Raw genomic sequence first — 13,431 nt, 5'->3', positions numbered from 1 at the left:
ACACAGTCTTGCACCGTTTTGCTGTACACTCTTGTGAACCCAAAGAAGAATAGATTTATTCTTTATTAACGACGACTGTGCAGTTGTAGTTCCATTACTTATGATCAGTAGCATAAATCAATTTTTGATTTCAGAGGTCTGACCCTCTCTGCCCCTATATTGACATGGTGGCACGATATGAGACAATGAGTTTTCAACACTGTGTGTGGGGGGTGGGGGTTAAAATGTTGAAATGGCAATAAAAACTAGAAAGGCAGTTTACCACCTTGATGAGCCAGTCAATTACATTGATGCTTTCTGAACACTGCGGCAATTGCTAATGCATCGCATCTCTAATGCATCTCTTTTTTAATGTACACTCCAATGACACCAGACACCAATGAGAGTTGTGTATGATTAAACATAGAGAGACTTTTAACCCCTAGAATGTGTATTTATGTATACACTATAATAACTCGAGTATCAGACCCACATACTTGTAACCAGAAACTGAAGTGTGATCACCTCAATAGCCATTTTTACTCTGTAAAAGTAAACCTTGGTTGAAAATGAAACGGTGGTGATGTCTTTAACTTCCCACCATACGATAACAATGATGCTTTATGCTGACAGTAGCCAGGGAAAAGCATGCAACATGACATTTTGGGACCATTTAATCTATAGAAGACGAAACCAAAAGCATTGAATCTCACGAGTGAAGGGTCATACATAAGTCAATAGAAGATGATGCATTCAGGAAGAGCCCACTTAATTAATCAAGTCTAAGTTTCATATTGGCTTGTCATTGTCACTATCCAAGGCTTTGCTCTGAACTACGGTGGCGTCATTACAATGTTTTTACAATGTTACTCTTACTTAATATCCATTTAGCCATTTGTCTTAAATTCAGGAGGACAGACTCAAGTTAACTGTTGAATAAGATGCATTGAGGCTACACGTAGAAAAAGAGTTTGGGATTTCACTGAAATCGCTAGCCTGTGAACACACCAGTAACATGACCAATTCAGGACAGAGCTGGAGCTAATGACCACTCATTACATTATTACATTACACTTAGCTGGCGCTCTTTTATCCAAAGCGACCTACAGATAGTACAGGCTATTGGTTACAGCCCCTGGAGCAATGCTCAAGATTCAGCCATGGATGTAGGTGTAGGGGAGAGGTAAGGGCAGGATACGAACCTGCCACTCTGTGATCTCCAGTCCAACTCCCTAACTATTACACCATGGGTGCCCACACTGGGTAATTACGGTGTGTTTGTGTGCACTGCAGATGCATGATGCTGCATTATGCAATAGGTGTAATTTGTGACATGAGCTTGAACCTTCTGAGTTCACACATAGTCATGCGGCCCCAAGGTAGTCCCACCCCACCCCCAGCTGGCATCATTCATTTTTAATCGCATTCATCACTTCATCCTCTGGGCTGCTTTGTTGTTCCGTGTGTGTGTTTATCTTGCACCCGGAGGTGCACAGCACACAGGCCCTAATATCCCCTCCGTGGGGAATCAGCCCTGAGTGACGCACATGCCCTGGTCCTACAGTACCCTGCGGAGCGGAAGTCCCTGCGCCAGTGGTTCCCAAACGCTTTCTGCTGCAACCCCATTTTGAACCTATGAATGTTTTTTCGCAACCCCACCCTGATATTCCAAATGCCTTTTTTTGTCCTTGCCAAGTTAACATTTTATTTCACAGGAAAAGTTAATATTTTTAAATAACATCATTTACAAGTGAATTCCGTTACAAACCGATTTGTGTTATTATGTTAGCTGTTAACCTGTGGATTTCACGTTAATTTTGCAAAGTTACTTCTCTCTGCGACCCCCCTTAGGGGTCCTGGCCCCTGGTTTGGGAACCACTCCCCTACCCCAAACAACATGCCCTGCGGTTGGTCCCTAGTCTCGCTGTTTCACATGCTCTCACATCTTCCGTCTCATTAGTGCAACATTGCCTCATACTCAGAGAGGGAGATCGGAGATCAGTTCACTGGGTGGATGCATGTTGTCTTTTCAAGAAAATGAGGACAATAGGCTCTGCTATTAGATGATTTACCTCTTAACTTAACCTGGTTTACTCCTGGGCCAGCTTTGTAGTATAGGCTCAGGGAGATTGGAGGCTGGTTCACTGGTGGACGCATGTTGTCTTTTATTAAAACTATTTGTTTTGGCTTTTATGTCCTTATTTTGATAGGACTGTGAGAGAGGGACAGGACATGAGTGGGAGTGAGGGAGATCCTGAATGACCCGGGAAATTACCTTGCGTTTGACTCGAACCCAGCTACCTGGATATTACTGTGTGGCGCCTTCGCCAACTGAAGCATGGCACACCCGTGGTTGCGTTTTTGCCGTCCCTTGGTGCAATCCTCCCTTGTGTTGTCTTCTACCACCACCACAAGCTTTTGTCATTCGCCTCAGTGCCATGTCCATTTACGGTCATGAGGGAGCGCGACAGTGGTAGAGAGGTCGGACATGTGACCTCGCAGAACAGGAAGTGGCTGACAGCCAGAGATGTGGGGACAGAAACAGTCACCGCTCTTCTCCGTCTGTGTTTGCTGTTTGGCCTTTTACTTTATGAAGTGTGCACACATGCATGGCTCCCGTTTGTCCTGGTCTTAACATCATGTATTGTGCTTTTTGCAGTTGAAATAATCAATCAGTCTGAAAGGTACAGCACTTCTCTCAATGCCTCTTGCTCTGTCATGGGGCTTGGGCTGTGCACGAGCTGTTATCAGGAGGGACAATATTGATATAATGACTATAAATGGACTGTTAAGAAGTGGAATCTCAAAATGAGTCAGGGCAAGGGCATCGTAGTAAATTTCATCAGCCCCATTGTTCATGTTCCATAGCTTACATATATTGAATTGGAAAGTCAGAAAGCTTTATTTAACCCATATTACGCTGATGCTGCGTATACACTACATTCACCTAGGCACCTGGAGCAACATAGACGCTGCATTCAGGCTCTTGAGATTTGAGTTTTTTTAATGAAAAATGTGGATATGTTAGAGCTGGATGAACGCATTCTAAGTCTAAAGGGTCCGAGGTGTTCTAGAATACATTAAGATGTCATGAATTAACTTTATTCTTTCTGATTCATTCATTCAGTTATATGATTAATGTGTTACAGGTACGCATAGCGGCAAACTTCATCATCCATGCCCCTCCAGGAGAGTTCAATGAAGTCTTTAATGGTAAGCTTTTTTGGAGATTGCCTGTTGTAGTTGTTTTTTTATTTTATTTGAGGGGCCATTTCAAATTTTATGAAATGCTCCAAGGGCTCTTTCCAATATGCAGACTCCCGTCCTTGGCCTGTGCTTGTGTCCTCACATTTCTCTGATGCCCCGCCTCCATGGAGAAAACAATAAAGTTTCCCTGCCGTCAGCCTATAGCCACAACAACTTTTGGGGGACTCTTCTTCATTCACCATCCTGATTGCAAATGAGAAGATGACATTAGTATTGCGCTTTTGGAAGGTATTGAAATACGTTTCTGTCATAAGTTATGTCATCGTGAGGCCAAAAGCAGGCAAGGGAGGACGGGAGTTGGCATATAGAGCTCCGAAGTCACCCGGAAACATGTAGCAGACTGTAATATTTCTTGTTAGCATTTAAGGATTTTCCGGTTCCCATTTGCGAACATGGATGGGGAATGGAATGGAATGGATGGAATGGGGACCAGTCTCGAATAAGGTGTGTGTGCAAACACGCGATTAGCGAACCCCCGCAAACTGACGAGGGTATTACAAATAGCCAATAGGCTGTAGGGATGACATGATTGGTCATATTTGTGTCAAACGCCAACATAAATACGATGTTGCTATCACATGCTTAACCCGGAAAACTGGCAGGCTACAGGAGGGAGATTTCACAAGCCGTGACCATGGTAAACCACGGCAAACCGCCACAAACCTTCCTAGTACGAGACTTTGGAAATATTTCTGACTAAGCTCTGATACAGGTTGTTTTTCACGCCTGGTAACACTCTTTCGATAAAACGTTAATAGTGCCATAACTGCAATTACTCCAATCGCCTTGGTTTAGTAGTATACTTTCAAAACTTACCATCGGGGAGAAGTTTGCTCGTGCGACTATAGCTCACGCAAGAATGTGAGATGTAGTTCCCAAAAATTCACGAGTAGCCAAGGTATAGCAACATTACTTTATTATCGTTATGTTTAGGTTGATAAATACACACGTGTTGTTGTGCTGGTCCATTTGTTACCAAAGAAAGGATGCAGGGATAGGCGAATGACAGCTGTTAACCTTTGTCTTACATTTTTGTTAGCCCAATGTTAAAATTTATATTCCTGGAAACCAGATTTCCGTGAAAATGCTAATCTGTGCATACAACTCGTCGTCACCCACTTCGGAGCTCTATTAGAAAGAACCCATGGTGGTCACTACTGTCCATGATATGCCATGGCATTACCTAGCCAAATGAATGCAGGAAAAATACATTCTCAGTGAAGAATTGAATCATCAGTGTGGAATTGAGATGGAGAGATGGACTAGACTTTTGGACTCCAGGGCCCAGAGACGTGTCCTTAATTAAATCTGAGAGAATACAAATAGCGGATTAACCACCCAGCAAGGTTTTTTTTTTCTCACCACCTTTAATAAGTCACTTGTGTCAACAGTGGAAGGTAGCATTACTCAATTGTTTTTAGTGGTTATCAATGAGTATATACAACTATCAAGAAGCATTGTGGTGTGCAACAGTTACTGAGAGGTACCACACATTAATTGCATCACTGAAGTACTGAGTGCTTCATTGGCAAGAGTAATATTTTCATTCTGGCTTAGTTAAGCCTTTGGGTCAGTGATGAGCTCTGCATTTGAGGCAGTACTATTGAGGCGGAGGATTAGCGGTCATGGTAGCCTGAACAGAGTGTCATTTGTGGGGCCCGTTGAAGCTATTTTGAGAGTGACGGGCGGCCTCTTGAGATTGCCATGTTTTTATGTCACTGGTAGAGGGTTCATACTTGTTATTTATATCCCCGAAACGCGGAGCGTCGGGGATGTAATGGTTTTGCGTGCGCCGCCGCCGCGTCCGCCGCCGCCGCGTCCGCCGCGTCCGCCGCGTCCGCCGCCGCGTAAGGTCTTTCGTGTTAACGCGATAACTTTTGAACGGATGTTTGGATTTGTCCCAGATTTTTTGGGTGTATGCTCTAGGGCAGGTTCATGAACTGATTCGAGTTTGGAGGTCAACACTTTCAAGATGGCTGAATTCAAGATGGCCGAATTTTTGTTTGGTCCATAACTTCTGACCGGGTGGATGGATTTGTCCCAGATTTGGTGTGTGAATGCTCTAGGGTAGGTTCATGAACTGCTTCGAGTTGGGAGGTCAACACTTTCAAGATGGCTGAATTCAAGATGGCCGAATTTTCGTTTGGTCCATAACTTCTGACCGGGTGGATGGATTTGTCCCAGATTTGGTGTGTGAATGCTCTAGCGTAGGTTCATGAACTGATTCGAGTTTGGAGGTCAACACTTTCAAGATGACTGAATTCAAGATGGCCGAATTATTCTTTGGCCCATAACTACTGACCGGGTGGATGGATTTGTCCCAGATTTTGTGTGTGAATGCTCTAGGGTAGGTTCATGAACTGATTCGAGTTTGGAAGACAACACTTTCAAAATGGCGGAATTTTCATTTGGCCCATAACTTCTGACTGGGTGGATTGATTTGCCCGGTAACACCTTATTTTAATGGTTCACCATTTCAGTGAATCTACCATATTAGGTACAGTGTAATAACCAATGTAACAATATTTAATACCATGTAATACTAGTGTAATACCAGTGTAACAATATGCATTATCAGGTACAGTGTAATAACGAGTGTAACAGTATGCAATACCATGTAATATAGTGTATTACCAGTGTAACAATATGCAATACCATGTAATACCACTTACGCACAAACACATGATGTAAGTAAAACAATTACATTGTATTAAATATTGTTACACTGGTTATTACACTGTACCTAATGTGGTATATCTACTGAACCATTAAAACAGTATTACCATTTGCCCCATTTTTTGCTTCATTTTCACAATAGTCGTTTGGTTTTAAGCCTATGCACGTCATGTCACGTCTGTATGTATCATATACGTTTCCGAAATGGTGGACGGGAGTGGTAGGAATGATGGGGGACTGGAAGCGTCGCGTTTCGGGGATATACCTTAAGCAGTCGAAGGCGACTGCACAGGCAGTCTAGTTACCCTTTCCATTAGGCCATGGTTGGCCAAGTATTTGTTGGCCGCACATTGTTTTGACAGTCTCGTTTGTTTTGGACATCGAAAGCTCGACGCCAGTTCAAAAAGCCACCAAAATGTCACTGCTGTCATCACTCTCCGCTGGGTCAGGTTCCTCTCAAAACAGTAACATGGATGATGTCTAAATGAATTTATTGCATTTCGTTATTGAACCATTTACATTGCTCGGTGCATTTACCATTTAATTTAATATTTTCCAGTTGAACCCTTTTTTCAAATTCAATCTAGGCAAGGATGCAAAACGAAGAGTATTCTCTATAAAAAAAAAGGCATTTTAAATACAAAGTGAATTGAGGGGTGGAGGGGATGGGGGGGGGTGGTCCTCGAGAAATAAGGAACTGAGATATTATCATTGTCCCTCCAGATGCACTCTGCATGACTATCATACAAACAAGACGTCTGTAAACACTCCTCCTGATCTGACTTCATTTTTATTCACCAGGTCATTGTAAAGGCATTATTCCTTGCACAAAGCATATAATTGAAAGCCATGCTTTTGATGTTAGGAAGTGGCCATCTTTAAACAAATATAGCCCTTTACCCATTGCCACTTACACTATTTTAAATATCCAATTTGAAATTGATGTGGTAAAAAAAAAATGTCCAGAAAAGCATATATGAGTTAGCATGTAATGCGAATGACATTAAATGACTTGCATGTTCTAACACCAAAAGATGGTATTGAAATGTGTTTATTTTGTCATAAAATCCTAAAATGTTGCCATGATGAAATATCTTTTTAAGATGTCCCATATTCCCCCCATTTTTCGACATAAGTCCTATTTGGAATGGACTGGGTAAAATATATATCCAGTCCAGAAAATGAGCGAGTTGTCATGTAATGCGAATAAAGGAGCTTACGGACAGACATGCTTTACCGCGGGAACTGTCTTTTGTTTACATGCCATCTACTGTATATGAACTCTATCCCTTGACAGTTTTTTTTTTATTGAAATCTTGCAATTATTTTTAATTTTCCCCCATTTCATTTTTTGACATTATCTATTAGATTTGGGATGATGTGAGATTCTCTAGTCTAGCATGAAGGGAGGGGGTGGGGTAGAGCAGCAGCAGCACCACCACCAGACATCCAGCAGCCGCACTGTAGCGGGAGGGAACTCCTGGGGATTTCAGAGGCCTGCAAGGGAAATGATCCAGTTAATCCTACTGTGGTGATTTAACTTCATCTCCCAAGGCTCTTTTTGGGCAGCCTCATCCCTCTTATCACCAAGAAACACATTTTTGGTGTTCTGTTCTTGTATGTTGCGGCGCTCAGCCATCCTCTTTTTCATGTCAGCTGCTGCTGGATAGATTTGTCACGGCTGTCCGCCAGTCATCCTCTCTCTGCTGTCACCTTTTCTCCCCCACCCTTCTTTTTTGTCTCTGTTTTTAGTCACTTTGTGTGTCTGAGGTTTTGAGCTTCTCATTGATATGTCATTCCTGTCTTAACCTGCAGATGTAAGATTGCTCCTCAACAATGACAATCTTCTCCGGGAAGGGGCTGCACAGTGAGTAAGCCTTAATGTCTTTTGGATCGTTTTTGGTGGTAGAATCATCCAGTAATTCTTAAAATGTAACAGAACTAAATATAAAAATATCCTCGTCAATCAATCAATTGGAATGGTAAATGGGACCATTGTGTTCTGCAAGTTTTTTTTTTCCTTTTCAGAACCTAACAGTAATTATTCTGTTTCATTTCCGTCTCTGCAGCGCCTTTGCACAGTATAATTTGGATCAGTTCACCCCTGTGAAGATCAATGGCTACGAGGAACAGGTGAGACACCCTCCTCTCACAACAATCTCCAATTTCTGAGGCCTATTCTATGAGGCTGGTTCAGGAGTAAACCAGGTTACGTTAAGAGGTTAATCATCTAATAGAAGAGCCTTGAGTCCTCATTTTCTTAAGAACATGAGGACATGAGGCTTCTTAGTATAGGGCCTTGGAGAGCCTGCTGAATAACACAAACTAGCTGAGTTTAGAAGAATGTAATGAGATCATATGCCTTATTTGACATGGACAATATTGATAAACAACTCTAAATGCACCATTTATTCTCTATAGATCAGCCTCTACAGGTCAGATCTATGAAACAAACAAGATGCTTAAACTAATAACAGTTGTAAAGGGTAATAATATATGTGTTTTTAATAGTAATATATTCTGTATCTTCCCTGTGCAGTTTGTATCTGCAAGTGTTGTATGCTATGAGTATGTCCTTGGCTGTAAGTCACTTTGTACTGAAGTGTCTGCCAAATGTAATGTAATAAATATATATAAATATATACTGTATAATATATTTCTGCTTTTTTCCTCTTTTCTACCGTAGGTTTTAATCACAGAACATGGCGACCTTGGCAACGGCAGAGTTTTGGACCCTCAGAACAAGATCTCCTTCAAGTTCGACCACCTGCGCAAGGAGGCGAGCGACCCCAAACCCCACGATGCCGACGCAGCCATGGAGGCCTGGAGGAGCGCCGTGGACAACGAGGTCAGGGCCTACGTGAAGGAGCATTACCCAAACGGCATCTGCACCGTAAGTCACAGTCAGTGGACTTCTTACCATTAACAAATTGATTAAGGAACTAACATAAAATTAAGTGTGTGTGTGTGTGTGTGTGTGTGTGTGTGTGTGTGTGTGTGTGTGTGTGTGTGTGTGTGTGTGTGTGTGTGTGTGTGTGTGTGTGTGTTTTGCGCTACAGCCCCCCAGGGGAAGTTGGGGAGCCCTGGGGGGGGGCGTTGAGAACGATACAGCTGAGTGGGGGCAGGGCTTAGTGACCATTGGGTTGCATTAGTCTATTTTATTTTTCAGTACCAAGGGGGGCGTTGGTAGGCTTATGATGAGGTCAAGGGGGTGTTGGGAAGTTAATGCTGAGTTCAAGGGGCGTTTACTCAAAAAAGGTTGAGAATCACTGGCCTAGTGTTTTGGCACAGTAACCGTCCTTTCCTAAGACGGCACTTGTTGGAGATCATTGATGTAGTGTTAGTACTGTATATGGGCATTCCTGGTTATGTTTGTTTTTCTGTTTGGTAGTGTCACAGAAACATTTTGTTTTTGTTTTCCAGATTTATGCGAAAACCATTGACGGACAACAAACTATCATTGTCTGCATTGAGTGTCATCAGTTTCAGCCAAAAAACTTCTGGTAAGTTTTTTTTTCCATTATTGATTGATACTACTGTTGGGTGCAGTATGATTGTGTAAATGCCTTTACGTTATATGAATTTCATTTTAGCATCTTAATCTCTATGGATGTAGCGAAGTCTTCACAGGATGGTCAGAGGCAATGTAAGCCAATTGTTTTTGATCACTTGATAATTCGTCACTCAGTGACTGTGAAAGCCTGTCACGGTGGACAGGCTGACGTTAAACCAGGAAGATGCTGCCTCCAGACCATTTATGTTGGGATGAGCAATCCCCTCAGGAAACCAGCGGCCGACTGTGTTGCCAGATTGTTTTTTTCCCCGCCACATTGGGTTGTTACGAATGACTATCTGGGTTTTAAAAAAAGGGTATTGGGTAGATTCATGGCCATAGAAGTCATTTGAATTTAGTTGAAATTGGGTGCCTCAAGGTGGTTTTTGGACTTTTTTTTTCTTTTTTCACATCTGGCAACCCTGTCAGCGGACCTCCATATTAAATTCACCATGTGGTGTTGTTATCAGGTTACACTAATTGGATAAGGTCCCCTCCAATTATCTTTGCAGGATGAGTTCTACTGAGCTCAGTGTCTGATGGCGTAATCGCCCAACAATCACTTTGTGCTTGTGTGCTGATGTATTCTTTGAGCTTCTTAAAAACGGAGTTCTGCCCAGTTTCAACATGCAGTTGTATTTGCTCACACTACCCTCACTCGTCAGTGCCTTATGATGCAGCCTTTTACTGTTCCACCACTTTCGAGATCCAGGCATGCTGATGGAGGCATACGTTTTGATATTGTTTGAATCATTCTCCAGTTGAAGAAGGTAAGTCTGCACACTGCAGAATAAGCTCCAAAAAATAAACTTTTGTTAATGCAGTTAATTTTTGGCGCTTATTCCGCAGTGTGCAGACCTACTTTCTTCAACAGACTTGACACTTTTGACTTTGGATTGCGCACCCTACCCAAAAAATGACTTGGAAAATGCTCATCATTTCAATTTTTAACATCAACAGACACATCACAACAGAAGCAACTTCTGGGATGATATATTGGATTGTGTTTACGAAACATGTAAACAAACTAATGCCGCCATTAGCTGGTTAGGATTTCGGAAAGGGCTGAAAAAAATAAATGCAGCATCTTTGGACACTGACGAGTGAAGGGGTTGTGTAAGCAGTACAACAGCATGGTGACATTAGCCAGAATTCTAATGTATGTGCAAAACAAAGGACTATCCTTGATGTGTAGATGTGTCGTTCTTTTTGTAGGAATGGGCGCTGGAGGTCCGAATGGAAGTTCACCATCTCCGGTTCTGCTACTCAAGTGGCCGGGATCATGAAGATCCAGGTATGGATACACACATGTAGCCAATACACACCCATGTAGCCAATACACACACATGTATTCTCATTGGGATTGGAATTAGAGTTAACCATGTAAACCTGGGGGTATACTAAAAACATGCTTACATGATAAACCAGGGTTAGTTAACTTACAGGAAGTGGTAAACCTGCGAATAGATGTGCCTCCAGGCATCATGAAAATGAAGACTCCAGGCTCTTCTATTTGATTATTTACCTCTACCACAAGTTCAACTTAACCTGGTTTACTACTGAACCAGCTTCCTAATGTACCCCCCTGTTCTAAAAGTCGCCTGAAAACAAATGGCTAATTCAGCTTTCGTCCTGCCTCTCTTGTCCTGAAGGTTCATTACTATGAAGACGGAAACGTTCAGCTGGTCAGCCATAAAGAAGTTCAGGAGGGCATGACCATCTCTGTAAGTGATGCATAGATTTTATTATTTACGAGTGTGACAGAGGTGTTCCCGCACATTTCCACGCCAAATTCTGCTACTTGGCCTCCATTACACAAGGGCACATCAGTGAGAGACAGCTGTTGATGAAGTGCCATACAAAAGCTCTTGTCAATAGTCTCTTACCTCCTGACAGAACCATGCTGATGCCAGTTCCCACATCTGATCTATTACCAACTGACATGTTCGCACTGACGGTGTTCGAGAAAAGTTGGTATATGATGCGAACCAATTAAAAAAACAAAAAATTCTTCCCCAAGACAACTGTGACGACAGTGTAGGCATCAGCAAGTTTATTTGGTTACATGTTGTAAGATGTTATTAAAATGAGTAGTTTCCAGAGTAGTTGGTAACAGGAACTGGTACTCGCACAGAGAACTGAAAACAGTGGCCTGAAAACAGTAAACAGTGGCTGTTTCTCAAAGTCAAGGATCCTGGCCTTGCTAGGACGTGAAAAAGCCCAGTGATTGGATACACTTGAGTGAACTCTGCTGAGTATCCAATCACTGAGCGTTTCACATCCTAGCAAGGCCAGGATCCTTGACTTTGAGATACGGTGAGTCTCCATCTGCTTTATAGTGACTTATGACCTAGAGAATAAATGATTGTTGTATTGATATGGCTTTCATTCAAGTCAAGTCTTTCTCTGTGTTTTTGTCATAACAGAATGAAGCACAGACCGCAAAGGAGTTCGTCAAGATCATGGAAGCAGCTGAAAACGATTACCAGGTTGGTTTCCGCAACAAATTTAGTGTTGTAGGTTTGGGTTGCACAATAAGGTTAGCATTATGTGGGCAGTCATGGGTAAGCGGTTAAGGCGTCAGACTTGTAGCCCAAAGGTTGCAGGTTCGACTTCCGACCCGCCATGCATTTGCAAATGCAATTTCATTGTGTGCAGTGTGCAGTGAACACTTGTGTGCTGTGGAGTGCTGTCACAATGACGGTGGGAGTTGGAGTTTCCCAGTTGGGCTTTCTTTCTTTATTTTTTTTTATTATCATACAAAACTATCCTATACAATTTAAATGCTTATGTTTATGCTTGTACTTGTGTACCATACCATTTTCCATCGAAAACGGTTTAACATTCACACATTGCAACACCATTGAAGTCGTCTTCGTGATTTGGCATAACTAATCAAATCTGATCAAACTAGTGCAGTTCACACGCACAGTGAAAAGTTGTAATGCGTTTCTGTAAGACATTTTCTCATGTGTGCTCCTCCTCATGTGTGTAAATTTGATTCAGTTCTTCTTCAATTGCACACGTGGCCAGTGGTTGTAAACTACATGTGATCTCATGGTGTTTCATTGCTCTCCCTTTTAGACCGCCATCAACGAGAACTATCAGACCATGTCGGACACTACCTTCAAAGCCTTACGCCGACAGCTTCCCGTTACACGCACCAAGATCGACTGGAACAAAATCCTCAGTTACAAAATTGGAAAAGAGATGCAGAATGCTTAAATGGAAGCCTTGCATGACTGGAATAAATGAATTGTAAGAGTACTAATTTGGTTCATGGGGGGTGGAAAAAAACACAACCATGGTTAAAAAAGTGAACTGTAGTCCTACTAAAAAAAACTCACCTATACTAGAATTTTTGCAGAGATGCCATGAAGTAAAATACCGTAATATATCTTAAGGAAATGTCAAAGGAGATGAGGAAAAGTGAGAACGTGCCAAAGGAAAAAAAAATCATGCCACCTTGTGAAGTATTTTGTTTTTTACTTCAGGTAAAAAAAAGAACAGTTGAAATAATTTAATATTGATGTTAGAGGAGAATGATGGCAATTACTCGGTTCGAAGCAGTTATGTCTGACTTATTTGGCAGGAGAAAAAAAAGAAACAACAGATAAATCCTATTAACTAGCTAGTGTTTTTGGTTATATTCATCTTTTGCACACCGTTTTGCTTGATGACTTGGCTGTCTCTCTGTCTCCCAATGTCAAAGATTTTTATGTGTTATATAATGACAGATGCATCCTACCGTTAATCATGACCATCCCTCTCACACCTCATGTTTCTGGCAGTTTTAGTGAAATGCTTAGTTAACGAGTCATTTGTCACGAAATGTTCTTTCGGTTCATCATGAAATTGCAGTTGCACTCTCCACATGTCCCTATTTTTATTGATGCAGACATGACTGTAAGTGGCACATTGTAATATAATACATGTATTAAACATCTTGTCTGTCA

The 13,431-nt window shown here is 41.9% G+C and overlaps 1 protein-coding gene across 1 annotated transcript in view; it reads left to right on the top strand.

Moving 5' to 3' along the window:
- The window catches only part of LOC134447327 (F-actin-capping protein subunit alpha-2), a 20,846-nt gene extending 7,415 nt beyond the window's left edge, over positions 1–13,431 (top strand). The window contains exons 4-12 of the mRNA XM_063196737.1: positions 3,129–3,192; positions 7,738–7,789; positions 7,992–8,055; positions 8,609–8,815; positions 9,346–9,425; positions 10,691–10,769; positions 11,128–11,199; positions 11,902–11,964; positions 12,560–13,431. Of these exons, the coding sequence (XP_063052807.1) occupies positions 3,129–3,192; positions 7,738–7,789; positions 7,992–8,055; positions 8,609–8,815; positions 9,346–9,425; positions 10,691–10,769; positions 11,128–11,199; positions 11,902–11,964; positions 12,560–12,700 (822 nt within the window). The 3' untranslated portion in view covers positions 12,701–13,431. The remainder of the gene's footprint in view (positions 1–3,128; positions 3,193–7,737; positions 7,790–7,991; positions 8,056–8,608; positions 8,816–9,345; positions 9,426–10,690; positions 10,770–11,127; positions 11,200–11,901; positions 11,965–12,559) is intronic.

The sequence above is a fragment of the Engraulis encrasicolus genome, chromosome 4 (genome assembly GCF_034702125.1).
Source record: "Engraulis encrasicolus isolate BLACKSEA-1 chromosome 4, IST_EnEncr_1.0, whole genome shotgun sequence".
Lineage (NCBI taxonomy): Eukaryota > Metazoa > Chordata > Actinopteri > Clupeiformes > Engraulidae > Engraulis > Engraulis encrasicolus.
This window is presented reverse-complemented; position numbering and strand designations above follow the sequence as displayed.